This window comes from Procambarus clarkii, chromosome 42 (genome assembly GCF_040958095.1).
Source record: "Procambarus clarkii isolate CNS0578487 chromosome 42, FALCON_Pclarkii_2.0, whole genome shotgun sequence".
Classification (NCBI taxonomy): Eukaryota; Metazoa; Arthropoda; class Malacostraca; order Decapoda; family Cambaridae; genus Procambarus; species Procambarus clarkii.
Window position 1 is genome coordinate 21,955,632 of NC_091191.1, and position 14,356 is coordinate 21,969,987.

Sequence of the window (14,356 nt, forward strand, 5' to 3'; positions counted from 1 at the left end):
CTCTGAATATTATCCTTTACCTGCAATTTGTTGTTTATGAATTTATAGAATAGACCTGGTTCTGTTTTACATTTGTCTGCAATCCTTTTTTCAAAATTTCTTTCTGCCTCTCTCCTCACTGCCGTGTAGTGGTTTCTCGCATCTTTGTATCGCTGGTATGTTTGGGGGTTCGGCCTCTTCCTGTATTGAGTCCATTTTTTGTCTTTTGGTCTCTGGCCCTCTCGCAATTTCTGTTGAACAATCCTGTTTTCTAGTTCTGCATCTCTGTTTTGGTATAAATTTTTTTGTGCCTTTATCATTTATTTCACAAAACCTGACATACATCTCATTCACTTCCTTGCCTAGCAACAAGTCTGTCCAATTATACTCACTAAAAAATTTTCTAAGGTTGCCATAATGTCCTCTCCTAAAGTCAGGTTTTTCAATTGCATCAACCTTCATATTTTCTTCCAGATTATAACGCATTGCATACTTTATTCCCAAAAAGACATGGTCACTTTTACCCAAGGGAGGAAGGTACTGAATGTCAAATATTTCTTCCTCCTTCCTGGTAAATATCAAATCTAGCATGGAGGGAACGTCCCCTTCCCTCATCCTCGTAGCTTGTTTAACATGTTGATACAAGAATGTTTCCAGGATGAGGTCTACAAATTTACAGGTCCAAAAATCTTCTGTTTTAGCTTCATATGCTTCCCAGTCTATGGATTTCAAGTTGAAGTCGCCGACTATCAACAGTCGTGAACTATCGTTATCCGCTCTCGCTATGATCTCTCTCATTATTGTTATAAGACCTTCTCGTTTACTATCTAGCTCCTCCTTTGACCATGTGCTGCTTGGCGGTGGACTATATGCATTTATGATCATTAGTTTATCATCCTCATGGCAGATTCTAGTGCTATTATGTCAACTTCTTGTGGATTGGCAGTTATTATTTCCTTCACCTTTAGGTGTTCTTTCACCAGCACAGCAACACCACTGCCTTTCCTAATTTTTCTGTCCCGTCTCCAAATTGAGTAGCCCCTTGGGAATATGACCTCATTTAAAATAACATCTTCAAGTTTTGTCTCCGTGAGTGCAACAATGTCTGGTGTCTGCAGCTGTATTACATCACTGAACTCCGGTATCTTCCATCTTACTCCATCTTAGTCTCCGTGGTGTAGTGGTAAGACACTCGCCTTGCGTTCCGCGAGCGCTATGTCATGGGTTCGTATCCTGGCCGGGAGGATTTACTGGGCGCAATTCCTTAACTGTAGCCTCTGTTTAACGCAACAGTAAAATGTGTACTTAGATGAAAAAACGATTCTTCGCGGCAGGGGATCGTATTCCAGGGACCATAGGATTAAGGACTTGCCCGAAACGCTACGCGTACTAGTGGCTGTACAAGAATGTAACAACTCTTGTATATATCTCAAAAAAAAAAAAAAAAAAAAAAAAATCTATGTTGGTGTATGCAATCTTGAGGAACTTGTTCCCCCTCTTCTTATTTTTCACTCCCCCTCTCTCTAATGATTTTGTTGGTTTGCCTTTATGTACCACTTTACTGGTCTGCCTACCCAGTGAGTCTCGATAAGTGCCTGGAAGTCCCGATAAGTGCCTGAAAGTCCCGATAAGTGCCTGAAAGTCCCGATAAGTGCCTGGAAGTCACGATAAGTGCCTGGAAGTCCCGATAAGTGAATGGAAGTCACAATAAGTGCCTGAGAGTCACGATAAGTGCTTGGAAGTCACAATAAGTGCCTGAGAGTCACGATAAGTGCCAGGGAGTTACGATCAGTGCCTGAGAGTCACGATAAGTGCCAGGGAGTTAGGATCAGTGCCTGAGAGTCACGATAAGTGCCAGGGAGTTACGATCAGTGCCTGAGAGTCACGATAAGTGCCAGGGAGTTACGATCAGTGCCTGAGAGTCACGATAAGTGCCAGGGAGTTACGATCAGTGCCTGAGAGTCACGATAAGTGCCAGGGAGTTACGATCAGTGCCTGAGAGTCACGATAAGTGCCAGGGAGTCACGATAAGTGCCAGGGAGTCACGATAAGTGCCAGGGCATCACGATAAGTGCCTGGGAGTCACTATAAATGCCAGGGAGTTACTACAAGTGCCAAGGAGTCACTACAAGTGCCAGGGAATCACTATAAGTGCCAAGGAGTCACTATAAGTGCCAGGGAGTCACTACAAGTACTAGGGAGCCACGATAAGTGCCAGGGAGTCACGATAAGTGTCTGTAAATCACTTATCGTGACTCGCTGGCACTTGCAAGAGGCTGAGAAACTTGCTCTATAATTTGCTGAAAGACCAGCTTTATGGTCAATGGCCAGAAGGCAGCAAGAACAATAAAAACAAGAGGATGACAGCCATTCATGAGAGCATAGCTACAAATGACGAATGTGACTGTTCCTTCACCAAACATGAACTAATCAGAGCCAAAAAAAGGTGGTAAGGACACTGCACCAGGTGCTGATAACATTACATACTCATTGGTCGCACACACAGGTCCTGCTGGAGAACAGGGGATATTTGACGTTATCAATGTATCTTGGCAGCAAGGCCAACTACCGACCTCTTGGAAGAAAGCAAACATCATTCCGATTCCAAAGCCAAAAGAACCTGGCAATTACAGACCCATTTCATTAACATCATGCATTAGTAAAACTGCAGAACGGATGGTCTTAAATAGGCTACTGTGGAAGACTGGAGACCTTCATAAACACATATTTGGCTTCACTAGAGGAGTAGGTACTGCCAACTGCATAGCAACATTACTAGGAACAGTTAACTCGGGTCCAGCTATACTGATCTTCCTTGATCTAGAAAAAGTTTTCGAACTTGCAAGCCCGCAAGTAATTGTATACACCTTAGTTAAAAAAAAGTGTAAAGGGAAATATGCTAACATGGATGCAATATTACCTAAGTCACAGGTATGCCAGAGTAAAGTTGCAAGGACAAGTGTCGGACTACCACTTGCTTGAGAATGGGACTCCACAAGGAGGAGTCCTCAGTCCTAGTCTCTTTAACATCATTATGGAAAACCTCGTTACCATGACATTTGCAGAAAGAAATTACATTGTTAAGCTATGCTGATGATATAGCATTAACCGTCACAGGTCCTTCACTTTTAAATAGAGCACAAGTGACGTTAGATAAAGTAACATCTGAAACTATTTAACATTGTAATATATGCACAGATGTATATAGAAGCAGACTTGGCATCTGACAGCTCACATACTTCACAGATGGATCAGTAGACCAGCAGGAACAAGAAACCGGGGGCCAGATTCACGAAAGCACTTACGAACGTGTACATCTTTCCTCAATCTCTGACGGCTTTGGTAACATTTATTAAACAGTTTACAGGCATGAAAACTTCCCCTTCAATTGTTTTTATTGTTATAAACAGCCTCCTGGTGCTTCGGAGCTCATTAAGCCGCCAAAGATTGAGAAAAGATATACAGGTTCGTAAGTGCTTGCGTAAGTGCTTTCGTGAATCTGGTCCCGGAACTGCAGTTAAGACAGGAAATTCTGTAGTTACTTGGAGACTTTCAAACTAATGTTAAACTTTACAGACAGTGATGCTAGCTATTCAAAAAGCTTTGGAACATGTTCTTGCTGAACACCGACAACATGTTATCATACATACATATTCGAGAACTGTCATTGAAACCTTGCAACAAGAACACATACATGACAACATCCATCTGATCACAAATGCCATATCATTAATGCTAACACTCGAACGTCAAGGCCGTTGGGTACTTATCAACTGGGTGCCAAGTCATGTGGGAATAATAGGGAATGACATTTGCAGACGAAGCTGCAAAACTTGCAGTTAAGAGAAGAAATATAGAAATTTACATACTACAGTCTATCACATATTAAGAAAGTAATTAGAAAGAGCAATGCAGAAGAAGTTCAGTGACCACAACATGGCAGTTGCAACATCATGATCAGCGGGTTGGTACAAGAATTCAACCAACTTGAATTTATGAGTCATAAATACTCATACTCCGCCTAACTAAAACAGAAACAAGTAACACTTAGTGGGCCAGCCAGAGGCTTAGAGCCTGTGCAAGAATATCCCCGTAAAAAAAAAGTCTCCTTGTCTCAAGGTGAACTTTGTCGTCAAGCAGGATCTCCAACTCTACCTTCCAGACCATCTCACCTGCTCTGAACATAATACTGTTGTGTTTTCTCAGATTTAAGAGTGGTAATAGGAAGTTGATTCCTGCGAGCTTGTAGAAGCCTTTGCTGGGTCGGGGAGCGTCAGTGGGACCCGCAACCAATATTGTAGGTTTTGTTACAATGATTGTCCCAGTGTGTGGCGGAGTTGGTCTGCAGGTTGGTCAAGTCATCAGTTGGTACTCGTCCTGAGGGGAGGTCGACGATGTGGTTTTCACTCATAACTCTGCTTCATACTCCAGCTGCGTTTTCTTTGCCAAAAAATCTAAGAGCTATGATTAGAAGTGATCTAAAGTCAAAATCAATGCATAAATGTTAACAAAAAATTGAATACTTGGATTTATTTCCAAAAGTATTAGCAATAAATCATGTAATATTGCACAACAGCTTTATCTTGCACATGTTAGGCTGTGTCTGTACGATGCAGTTCAGTTGTGGTCGCCATGTTATGACTGGAGACTTGAACGTCTGCAGAGGTGCAGAGAATGACAAACATAATCCCAGGAATTAGAAACCTTCCCTTTGAGGAGAAATTAAGAAAACATAATTTACATTTTCTAGAAATACAGAAGAGTAGAGAGTGACATGATGCAAGTATATAGAGGGTTGAAGGGTATAACCAAATGGGTATTACATAAAGTTTTAAATTTATCTGTACAAAATATATCACAAAACAATGAATATTAATATTAACTGAATAATGTTAGATTTAGGAACGTTGTCAGTAACTTCCCATTTTGGAAATTGAAATTGAATTGAAATAAGTTTATTGAGGTAAAATACACACAAAGGGATGAGGTAGCTCAAGCTATTCTCACCCCATTATTTATTTATTTATTTATTTTTTTTGAAATAGAATTTTGATTTATTAAGCAAAGTACTTTATAAGTACTTTATAACATAATAGACTTGGCCTCACTGGATTGTTTCAAGCGTAGGTTAGATGTATATATATATTAATGAATATGGGTAGATATTGATGATAAAATGGGTTTTGGTGGATAATAATAGGAGCTGCCTTATATTGACCAGCAGGTGTGTTGGTGCCTTCCTTATTTGTATGTTCTTATGTAATCTGTACATTATGTGAAGCACACTATAATAACCAATCACAGAACAACTGTAGAGCCATAGTACTAACTATGATCACCTGTGTTGCAGGAAGCTTGCCGACCAACAGGAACGATTCGGCTTCCTACGACAATGGTAGTGGTTACGACCCTAGTGCCCGTGATCATGGCAGGCGTCCTTACAGCTACAGTAACCGTGACTATAACAGCCATAATTACAGCAGTGAAGATCACGACATTCCTAACCACAACAATCGCAGATATGAAATACCACCACAGGGAAGTCCTGGTTATAGTAACCATGATCATGTGAGCCCGGGCTATGACAGTCCCGCCTATGACAACCGCAGGTACGACAGACTCGACGATGTCAACAATGAATATGGGAGTCCCAACTACAACCATAGAAATGACATTCCAGATGTTGATATTCTTCGCTTAGATAGCCACAAAAAGGAGAGTCCTGATAACGAGGAGTCACTGCAAGAAGACTATGAAGAAACAACACAAGAGGACCCCGACTCAGTATTCAGTAAGTAGTGAACATGATCACCACCACATTCTGTAATTGGCTAATACTGCTTTGAGTCACTAATATCTTCTTACATCTCTAAATCTAATTGTTTAATGTCTTACAAAGGCTAACAAGCATATCATGATAGCATTTAGGGACACCTTTGTTTTCAACAGAACTCCAATTGACGTAAACTAAGAAGACCCCTTATACGTCAGTAAGCATAGGCCGTGGTCTAAGGATTGAGACATTGTTATAAACACCAGTGCTCGGGTAGTGTACTGGAGGGAGAGGATCCACACATACAGAGCCAGGAGTGAAAGACGGGATGTCTTGCAGGACGTGATACTGGCCTGTGATGACGCTGCTTCTGCGTCATAACTATATTCGTTTCCATTATTTAGTATTGACCAAAAGAGGGTTGGTATGGGAACGGAGGAGAATAAGGGGGGATGATGATTAAGGTAATGTGACTCAGTAATGGTTATATTATGGGTTAATATGGATGAAACAGGACAAGTGTTAGTTTATGTGTTTAACCTGTCACTATTATGTATTAACATAAAAACATCTCTATTAGTGTAAATAGCAATAAGAGACATGTTGTTCACTAGTTACACTCCGGGTGTCGTTGAGGAAAAGTATTCCTTTACTCTCGAGTACTTGGAAAGTACAGGATGACAACCACGTTTGTTGTTTAAATTTTAAATTTTGCCCCGAGGGGCGAGTTTATTGGGCAGCGCCACTCATCTTGTGAGTGAACATACCGCCATAGCAGAATGTACAACACTCCCCAATAGGAAGAAAACCCGCTGGGTTGTTCATCCTGTCACTTGTACCCAGACACAGCTGGGACTTGCTTAACTGTCTCAAGTGAACAGCTCCTCAAACAAGAAGATTAACATTTATCAACCCTTAAAAGCTTACGTTATCTTGCGGGTGCAAAATGGGGAAATCTTTTAAGAACAGTATCAATATTTGACAAATAGTGTTTTCCTAACTCAAACAATGTGGGGTTTATTATTCTACAGTTATTCCTAATGTCTCTCAGGTGTTCACATTCACGTAGATAGTGGTCAAGGCGGTGTCCATCACTCTCACCACAGATTCTGCAACTTCGCTGATCAACTGTTGTTTCCATTCCAAATCTCCATGGATATTTGTATCCAAGACGGATTCTCGCTATTACAGATTCTCTCACTCGTCGTCCTCCTCTTCGGCCATACTGATTGGGATTGCCAGCTGCAACCATGTTGTACCATCGTACAGATTCACTGGTTTGTGCTTCTATCCTCCTTTCCTCAGTTACCTTGTCACGGTGATGTTGCCTGATAATACCTCTAATTTGTAGTTGAGTCTTGGGTATGAAGTATTCAATATGGTCTCCTTCAGCGCCTTCAGCAGCCAGCACATCTGCTCGTTCATTCCCACATATTCCAACATGGGAGGGGATCCACAGAAACTTGATGACTCTTCCCTGATTGGTAAGTACTCTCACAGCTCTCTTGATTTCAGCGACTATTGCAAGATTTTCTGCCTGATTTTTACTTAGGCTTTGCAGTGCTGCTTTTGAATCGGTGCAAATCACTGCACCATTAGTGTTCCGTTCAAGAAACCTTAACGCCATAACAATGGCAGTTAGCTCTGCTTGCGTTGAAGAGGCATAGTTCTCAATACGTGCTTTTTCTTCATTTCTGCGTTGGAAGGTATTATCCTTGATTACCGTGTATGCTGCACCAGCCCTGCCATTGATAGGATTAGATGACCCGTCAGTGTAGATTTGATCTAGTTCATCTCCGGCTTCTTTATAAATGTCCTCGAGATACTTGTGCCTCATTTCTTGTGGTATCATGTTGGATTTTTTCATTGCCATTTCATTGATGATGATCTTGCATGAGTCATCCTCCCAGGGAGGTAACCTCTCTACAGGCAGGAGCTCACGGGCTTGCTCAAGCAGGTGAAGCTCTTCAAGGTAGCAGACTGCTCTGTGATGCCATTTTTTGCTTCTCCTGTTTCCCCCTGAAAGTAGCACAGAGCTCAGTTTTTTCTTGGCAATATCATTGTAATGGGGATCTCTGGCTATCCTAATTGCAAGCTTAGCATTCAGCTCCTGAATTCTGTTTTTAATACTGGGAAGGGACAACTCCTCTCGTAGATTAGACGTTTTGGCAGTTCTTGGGACTCCAAGAATGATTGTCATGGCTTCATTTTGAATGCTTTCAAGCCTTTTCATATCGGTTTGGGAGTAGGTGCACAGTACTGGTGCGGCATAGTCTATGACGGAGCGCACATAGGCTGTGTACATCATTTTGAGCACGGCAATTGAGGCTCCATGTCCATTCCAGGTCATAGCTTTCAGTGCCTTGAGTCGACTTTTGCATGTTCCTATGAGTTGATTGAGCTCCTCTTTCTTTCCCTTGTTAGAGCCGACAGTGACGCCAAGGTACCGGTAGTGGTCAACCCATTCAAGTGTTACACCATTAATTTGCAGTTCTTCATTTGCTCTCCGCTTGTGATGGGAGTATGCCTTCGTCTTGTTTGTGGAGAGAGTGAAACCGAGCTCAATACATTTCCTTCCGAGGAGTTCAATGGACTGTTCAATTTTTCCCAAGGTGGGAGCTTGTATTAGGACATCATCTGCATATCCCACTTGTTGTGTTCCTTCCGGAAAATCAATATTTGCAATGGCGTTCATAAGTACATTGAATAGTGTAGGGCTTAAGACACCGCCTTGGGGGGTCCCGAGTTCCATACTCATTGTTCTGGAGACTGCTCCATTGAAGCAAACCTTGGCTTCCCTTCCTGTGAGGTAGTCTTCAACCCATTTCATGAGTCTCCCCTTGACACCCATGCATGCAAGCTCGTCCAGGATCGCAATCCCCTGTGCTTTGTCGAAGGCTCCTTTGATGTCAACAAATACAGAGTACCTAGCCGTGTCATTAACCAAGTAATTAACTATACAATTTGCTGTGCTCCGTCCTTTAACAAATCCATTGACCCCCTCCCCTAACCTGCCTATTTTGTGCAACAGTCGGTTTAGGATGATCCTTTCAAGCATCTTGCAAGTGCATGACACGAGGCTGATAGGTCTGTAATTACCAGGGTCATTAGGCTTCGGTATGGGAATAATTATTGCGTGTTTCCATTGTGTGGGCAACACTCCACTTAGGAATGACTTGTTAAACAGGTGGAGTAGTGGATTCCCAGACACTGCACACAGTGCATTGAGTATGTCGTAGGTGACGCCATCTTCACCAGGTGCCGTACTTTTACCCTTTTTCATAGCGCCCCTTACTTCTTGGGCTGTGATTGGTTCCCCATACTCGTCATCACTAGACAGTGCTCTTGTTATCCTAATTCTTCTGTCATCATGTCGCAGGAGCTGTTCCCTGCTGATTTCTGCAGGGAGGGAGGAGGAGGATGCTGCATCACTCCACTTGTGAATTAGTTCCTCAGCCTTACCCTGGGGGTCTTTGTGAGCCGCAGGCCGGGCTCTGCCCCCCTTAGCTATCTGAATTTTTGCCCACACTTGTCTTGCAGACGTTTCCCGTCCAATAGAGCTAGTGAACTCAAGCCATTGTCTTTCCCGCTCTTTAATCTTCTCTTCCCTGGCTACTTGACACACTGTCTTAAACAACTCTTGGTTACTTTCAGTGGGATGTCTCCGGTACTCTCTACTCATGTCTCGCACATTTGCGTTAAGCATCTTTATGTAATCATTCTCATACCATTTTATTTTCTTCCTCTGAGGGTTACTTCGCCCAGGCGTACGGCGCGGAACTCTTAGACAGCTCTCAATTTGGTGGTTAAGGTCATCAACAAATGTGTTAATGTCTTCTGGGATTTGGTATTCCGTGAACCAGTCACTCATCCTGTTTATGAAGTGCGGCCTCATATCTGGTCCGAGTGATAACCTTTTTCTTTTATTTGTCTCTTTCCTTCTCTTGCTCATGTCGACGGTGGTAATCAGTGCCCAATGGTCACTACATAAACTGTGCACAATGTGTGTACTGGCATCCGTGTCCTGTGCATTCAGCAGGAGAGCATAATCTAATCTTCCTCCTCTGAGGTGAGTTGGCTGTTCATCACCCAGGACCCTAAGGTTTTCACTTCCCCTGACAAAGAGTGACAGTTTCCGTCCATTGACATTGGGCTGATGACAGTTGGCACCAAAGTGTGGGTGTCTGGCATTCAGGTCACCAACCAGCAGGGTAGGTTCTTCATTAACAAACTCAGGCAGTGCGTCAAGGTCAAGTTTACTCTGTGGCACATATAGGTTGATTATATGTAGGGCATTATTGTTTAAGTAAAGGGTTACTCCCAGTGATTCAAACTCATCCCCCATTTGCAGGTCATCAATAATCTGTGCGGGAATGTTGTTATTTACATAAGTGATGAGACCCCGTTTTCTTTCCCCATGTGGCAGGGAGAACTTGCGATAACCGCTGAACCTTGGGTTGAAGTCATCACCTACCATTGTCTCCTGTAGCACTATGACGTCAGTTTGGTGTTCACGAGCGTATTGTATGATGTCATTAATTCTATTGCGAACGCCATTGCAGTTCCATTGTAGGATAGTGAGACTTTCTTCAGCGTGGTTATCCATTGTGGAGGTGTTGGTCATCAGATGTACTGTGTGTGGTGTTGTTGCTGGTGAGAGTGTGTTCACTGGTGGTGTTGTATGTGGTGTTGCACCACCGTCATGTGCTGGTGGTACTGTTTGTATGCCAGTGCCAGTGGTCAGTGGTGTTGTGTACACTAGTGTCGTTGTGTTCACTGGTGGTGCTGTTGTCTTCACTGGTGGTGTTGCGTTCACTGGTGGTGCTGTTGGTGGTGTTGTGTTCACTGGTGGTGTTGTGTTCACTGGTGGTGCTGTTGGTGGTGTTGTGTTCACTGGTGGTGCTGTTGTGTTCACTGGTGGTGGTGTGTTCACTGGGTCGCACTGAGTTCACTTGGGTAGCACTGAGTCTGCTGTTATGTGCCGTGGCTCGTGTTGCATCCCCATGCACCAAGTTGCAACCTGCTGAACTCGCCTGAGGCAACTTCAGGCCCTGCAGAATGTGAAGTATGTCCTCCTGGGTCTTCTGGATTGTACATAGGGTATTCTCAAGTTTATTTTGCTTGCTTATTAGTTCTTGCATGAGTGGGTGATTTTTTATCATGTGGGTAATCATTGCTTCCATACCGGGCGGCATTGTTTTATCTGGACCCAGTGAGGTGTTGACTGGTGAGTGAGGCGGGGGAGTGGTAGGGTGGGGGAAAGGGAGGGTCGCCTGAGAGGCGGAAGGGCTGGTTGACTGGGAGGCGTTAGGGGGTATGGGTGATGAGGCAGGAATGGGGTTGTCGGGTGGGGTAGGGTTGGGGTTAGTGAGGGAGATGAGGTTGGGGTTAGTGAGCGGGGTTGAGGTAAGTGGGTTTGTGAGAGAAATGGGGTCTGGTTGGGCCTGTGCGGGGTGGTGGTGGGTCACTCCACCACTACCCCAGGCTGGTGTCTGCCTACTGGAGGCTGGACCCTGGCTTGCTGTGGTACTGTTCACGGAGCCATTCCCGCCCCTGTTTACTGGTCCACCTGCTGTCTGCGTCTGCGTCGGCGTCCTTCTCAAGCCCTGCCAGTCAGGCCTCCTGCTGCAATATCTGTTCCAGGCATGATGGGGCTGCTTGCAGTTGACACATTTAGGTATTACCCCGCTACCCCCACCCTGTTTAAGCTTGTCCAGACACTGCTTGGTGTCGTGAGAGCCACTGCAACACCCACACCTAATTGGGCGATCACATTGCCACGTTCTGTGATCCCACCGTTGACAGTTGCCACACAAGGACGGACTGCCAATATACCTCTCCACTTTGCACGCCCTCATGCCTGGTATTTTAATGACTTGGGGCAGCTCTCCCTTCCACATAGCAATTGCTTGATTTTTGGGCAGTCCCCCTGGTCCGGTGTTGCGCTCGACCCAAACAATCTCGGTATAGTCCTTGAGATATTCCACGTCAACATGAATGCTATAGTTCTTAATTATAATTTTAGTTTGTCTTGTCTGTGGGTTTGCTTCTAATAATTTGACATTCTTACCAAGATACTCGAGACTGGTCTCTGTGAAGTACTTCAGGGCACTGTAACCCTGCACCCGTGCACTAACATTGCCACCTACACACCTGCTCTCTATACAATAATTTCCTCTGTGGGCGCGGGCGGCCTCAATAATCCATCTAAACTTCTCTGATGCTGTCATTACCCCTGCAGGAAAGATTAGGGTGTGCCACTCACTGTCTTCGTCGTGTCGTCGTTGTTGTTGTTGTTGTTGTTGTTGTTGTTGTTGTTGTTGCTGAGGTTGCTGTTGCTGCTCATCCTGTCGCCGTGACTTATCCCGTTTCCTGCCTCTTCTACCTTGGACTACTTGGAAACCTTCATCGTCTATTGTAGAGTCTCCTGTATCAGTACTGTTGGAGGGCCCAGGGCTGGGATCCCGACCGGAGGGCCCCGGGTGTGGACCATCACCCAGGGGCCCCTGGCGGGGATGGGGGTCGTTATGGTTCCCGGGTACACCAGCCATGGTCACTTGTTGTTGTTGTCTCTTAGAAGTCTTACTTCTCGTGTCAGCAACCATCTATTTGCTGCGGCTCACTTCATGTGTTGTTGGGTGGTATGTCTTCAACACTGCACTCTGCCCTACGTACGCACACATGTACATATATACACCTACAAGGCACAAGGTTTACACTCACACGTAGCGTAGGGGTACTCTATGGTGTGCCCTGGCAGTCTCTTGTGTAAACACACTAGTCGCGCACACAGACCACGACCTTGGGTAGGGAGGGCACAAAGGCTATTTTTCACGCGCGTGGGGCCCCAGGCTTCAGGTACCGCGAGGCGACCCAACCTACGTCAGAACTCCTACCTCACAACTTCCCCTCAGCAGGCCTCGATATTGCCACATTAACAATTGCTGCCTTAATTTCTGGCCAATCCACACGTCTAGGGCCTACCACAGTTGGTAGGAGGGGCGGTGCACACTTAGTGCCTCTGTAGCTGATCTACTTGGCGCACTGAAGACTAGACCTTAGGCCTAGGCCTATGTCAAATAGGAGGATGGATACATCCTGCCTGCTCCTCCTCTAGCTTGAGGACAACTGACGTTTGTTGTTGTTGTGGTATTGGGTTATGTTATGAATGAATAGGCGCTTTGTAACGACGAGTCTCATTGGTCAAAACACTGCACACAGGTTTATATAATTCACGCTACTCTCGAACGGAAAATGTTGTTGAGCAGTGAATAAAAAATATATATATATGTAGATTAGTGAAAAAGCGAGAGGGACGTGCGGGAATCGGACGTGAGCAAGGTATACACATACGTATTGGCCCCTGATACACCAATTGAAATGGATGACGCAGTGGTCACTAGCAGTGTCACAGTATGGTATGGTGACTTGTGTATATGTGAGCCAGTTTGTCTAGCTCGGCTAAATATCTCATGAATGGGAATCAAACAGTGCGTGTTTGTGTTCTTTCTTTTGTGTTTATCATGGGCTGTACCTTGTATTTTCTTTATACCGGGCAGCCCCGAACCTGCTTATGTGCTGGGTTCCAGGACCTATTTCAGCATCTTGCCGTGTGGCGCCGGATGACAAGGTCTACAAGGAGAGGGACTTTCCTCCACAGGACACTAGTGATCTTTGTATGGAAGGTGCCTCCAATGATGTTACTGACGACAGTAATGACGGCAGTGATCCTGGACCGGATTCAGTGGGTGTCATCCCGTTTGATGTAGGACTGGGTTAGCGTTTCCATTGCATCTTGGTGGGGTGGCTGGAGTAGTCGTTCCTGGACCGTCGGTGGATGTGGCGGGCGTGGTAACCGGCGCACGGAATGCTGCATGTAAAGAGGCGAGCCCTGAAGACAGTGTGCTGATTACTGATTGTACAACTGACTGTGGTAGAATCCCACCTCCGGTGGATGGCAGCCCTCTCCAAAGCTTCGTGGTGAAACTAGAGTCGGGCACGTATGGTGATCGTCAGTTTCAGGATATGAAAGGCCTCTAGGGCGATCCCAAAAGCACACCGAAGCGTCGGAGGATGAATATTGACATAGGGACACAGTGTAGACACATGCGCCCAACGTGGTTGCTCCTGGAGGCCGTGATGTGCAGTTGATGCTATCTGTATTCGCTGAATTGTGTTTGTATGGGTTAAGCTTCGGCTCGTTGGCCCGCCTCTCTATTATCAATCAACTATTGTACAGGTCCCTGATCCTGTTGGAATTTTTCATGTCTACATTTAAAACTGTGCAGGAAATCTGCCTCCACTACATCACTTCCTAATGCATTTATTTAATTTGTTAATTACTCTGGACACTGAAACAAATTCTTTCAACGCCTCTGTGACTCATTTGGATACTAAGTTTCAACCTGCATTCCTTTGTTTGTGTACCACCCATGTTAAATAACTTGTCATTATCTGCCCTATAAATTTCTCTGATAATATGGTAGATAATAATCATGTCTCCTTCAACTCTTCTGTCTTTCAGTGCTATGAGGTTTAATTCCAGTAGTCTTTTCTCGCAGTTCATGCCTCTCAGTTCGGGGACTATTCTATTGGCATCTTGAG

At 44.6% G+C, this 14,356-nt stretch overlaps 1 protein-coding gene across 1 annotated transcript in view; it reads left to right on the top strand.

Annotated features, from left to right (window-relative positions):
- LOC123770248 (uncharacterized) overlaps positions 1-14,356 on the top strand; it is a 327,397-nt gene that overhangs the window by 45,199 nt on the left and 267,842 nt on the right. Inside the window, exon 2 of the mRNA XM_069339624.1 lies at positions 5,330-5,770. Coding sequence (XP_069195725.1) covers positions 5,330-5,770 — 441 coding nt within the window. The remainder of the gene's footprint in view (positions 1-5,329; positions 5,771-14,356) is intronic.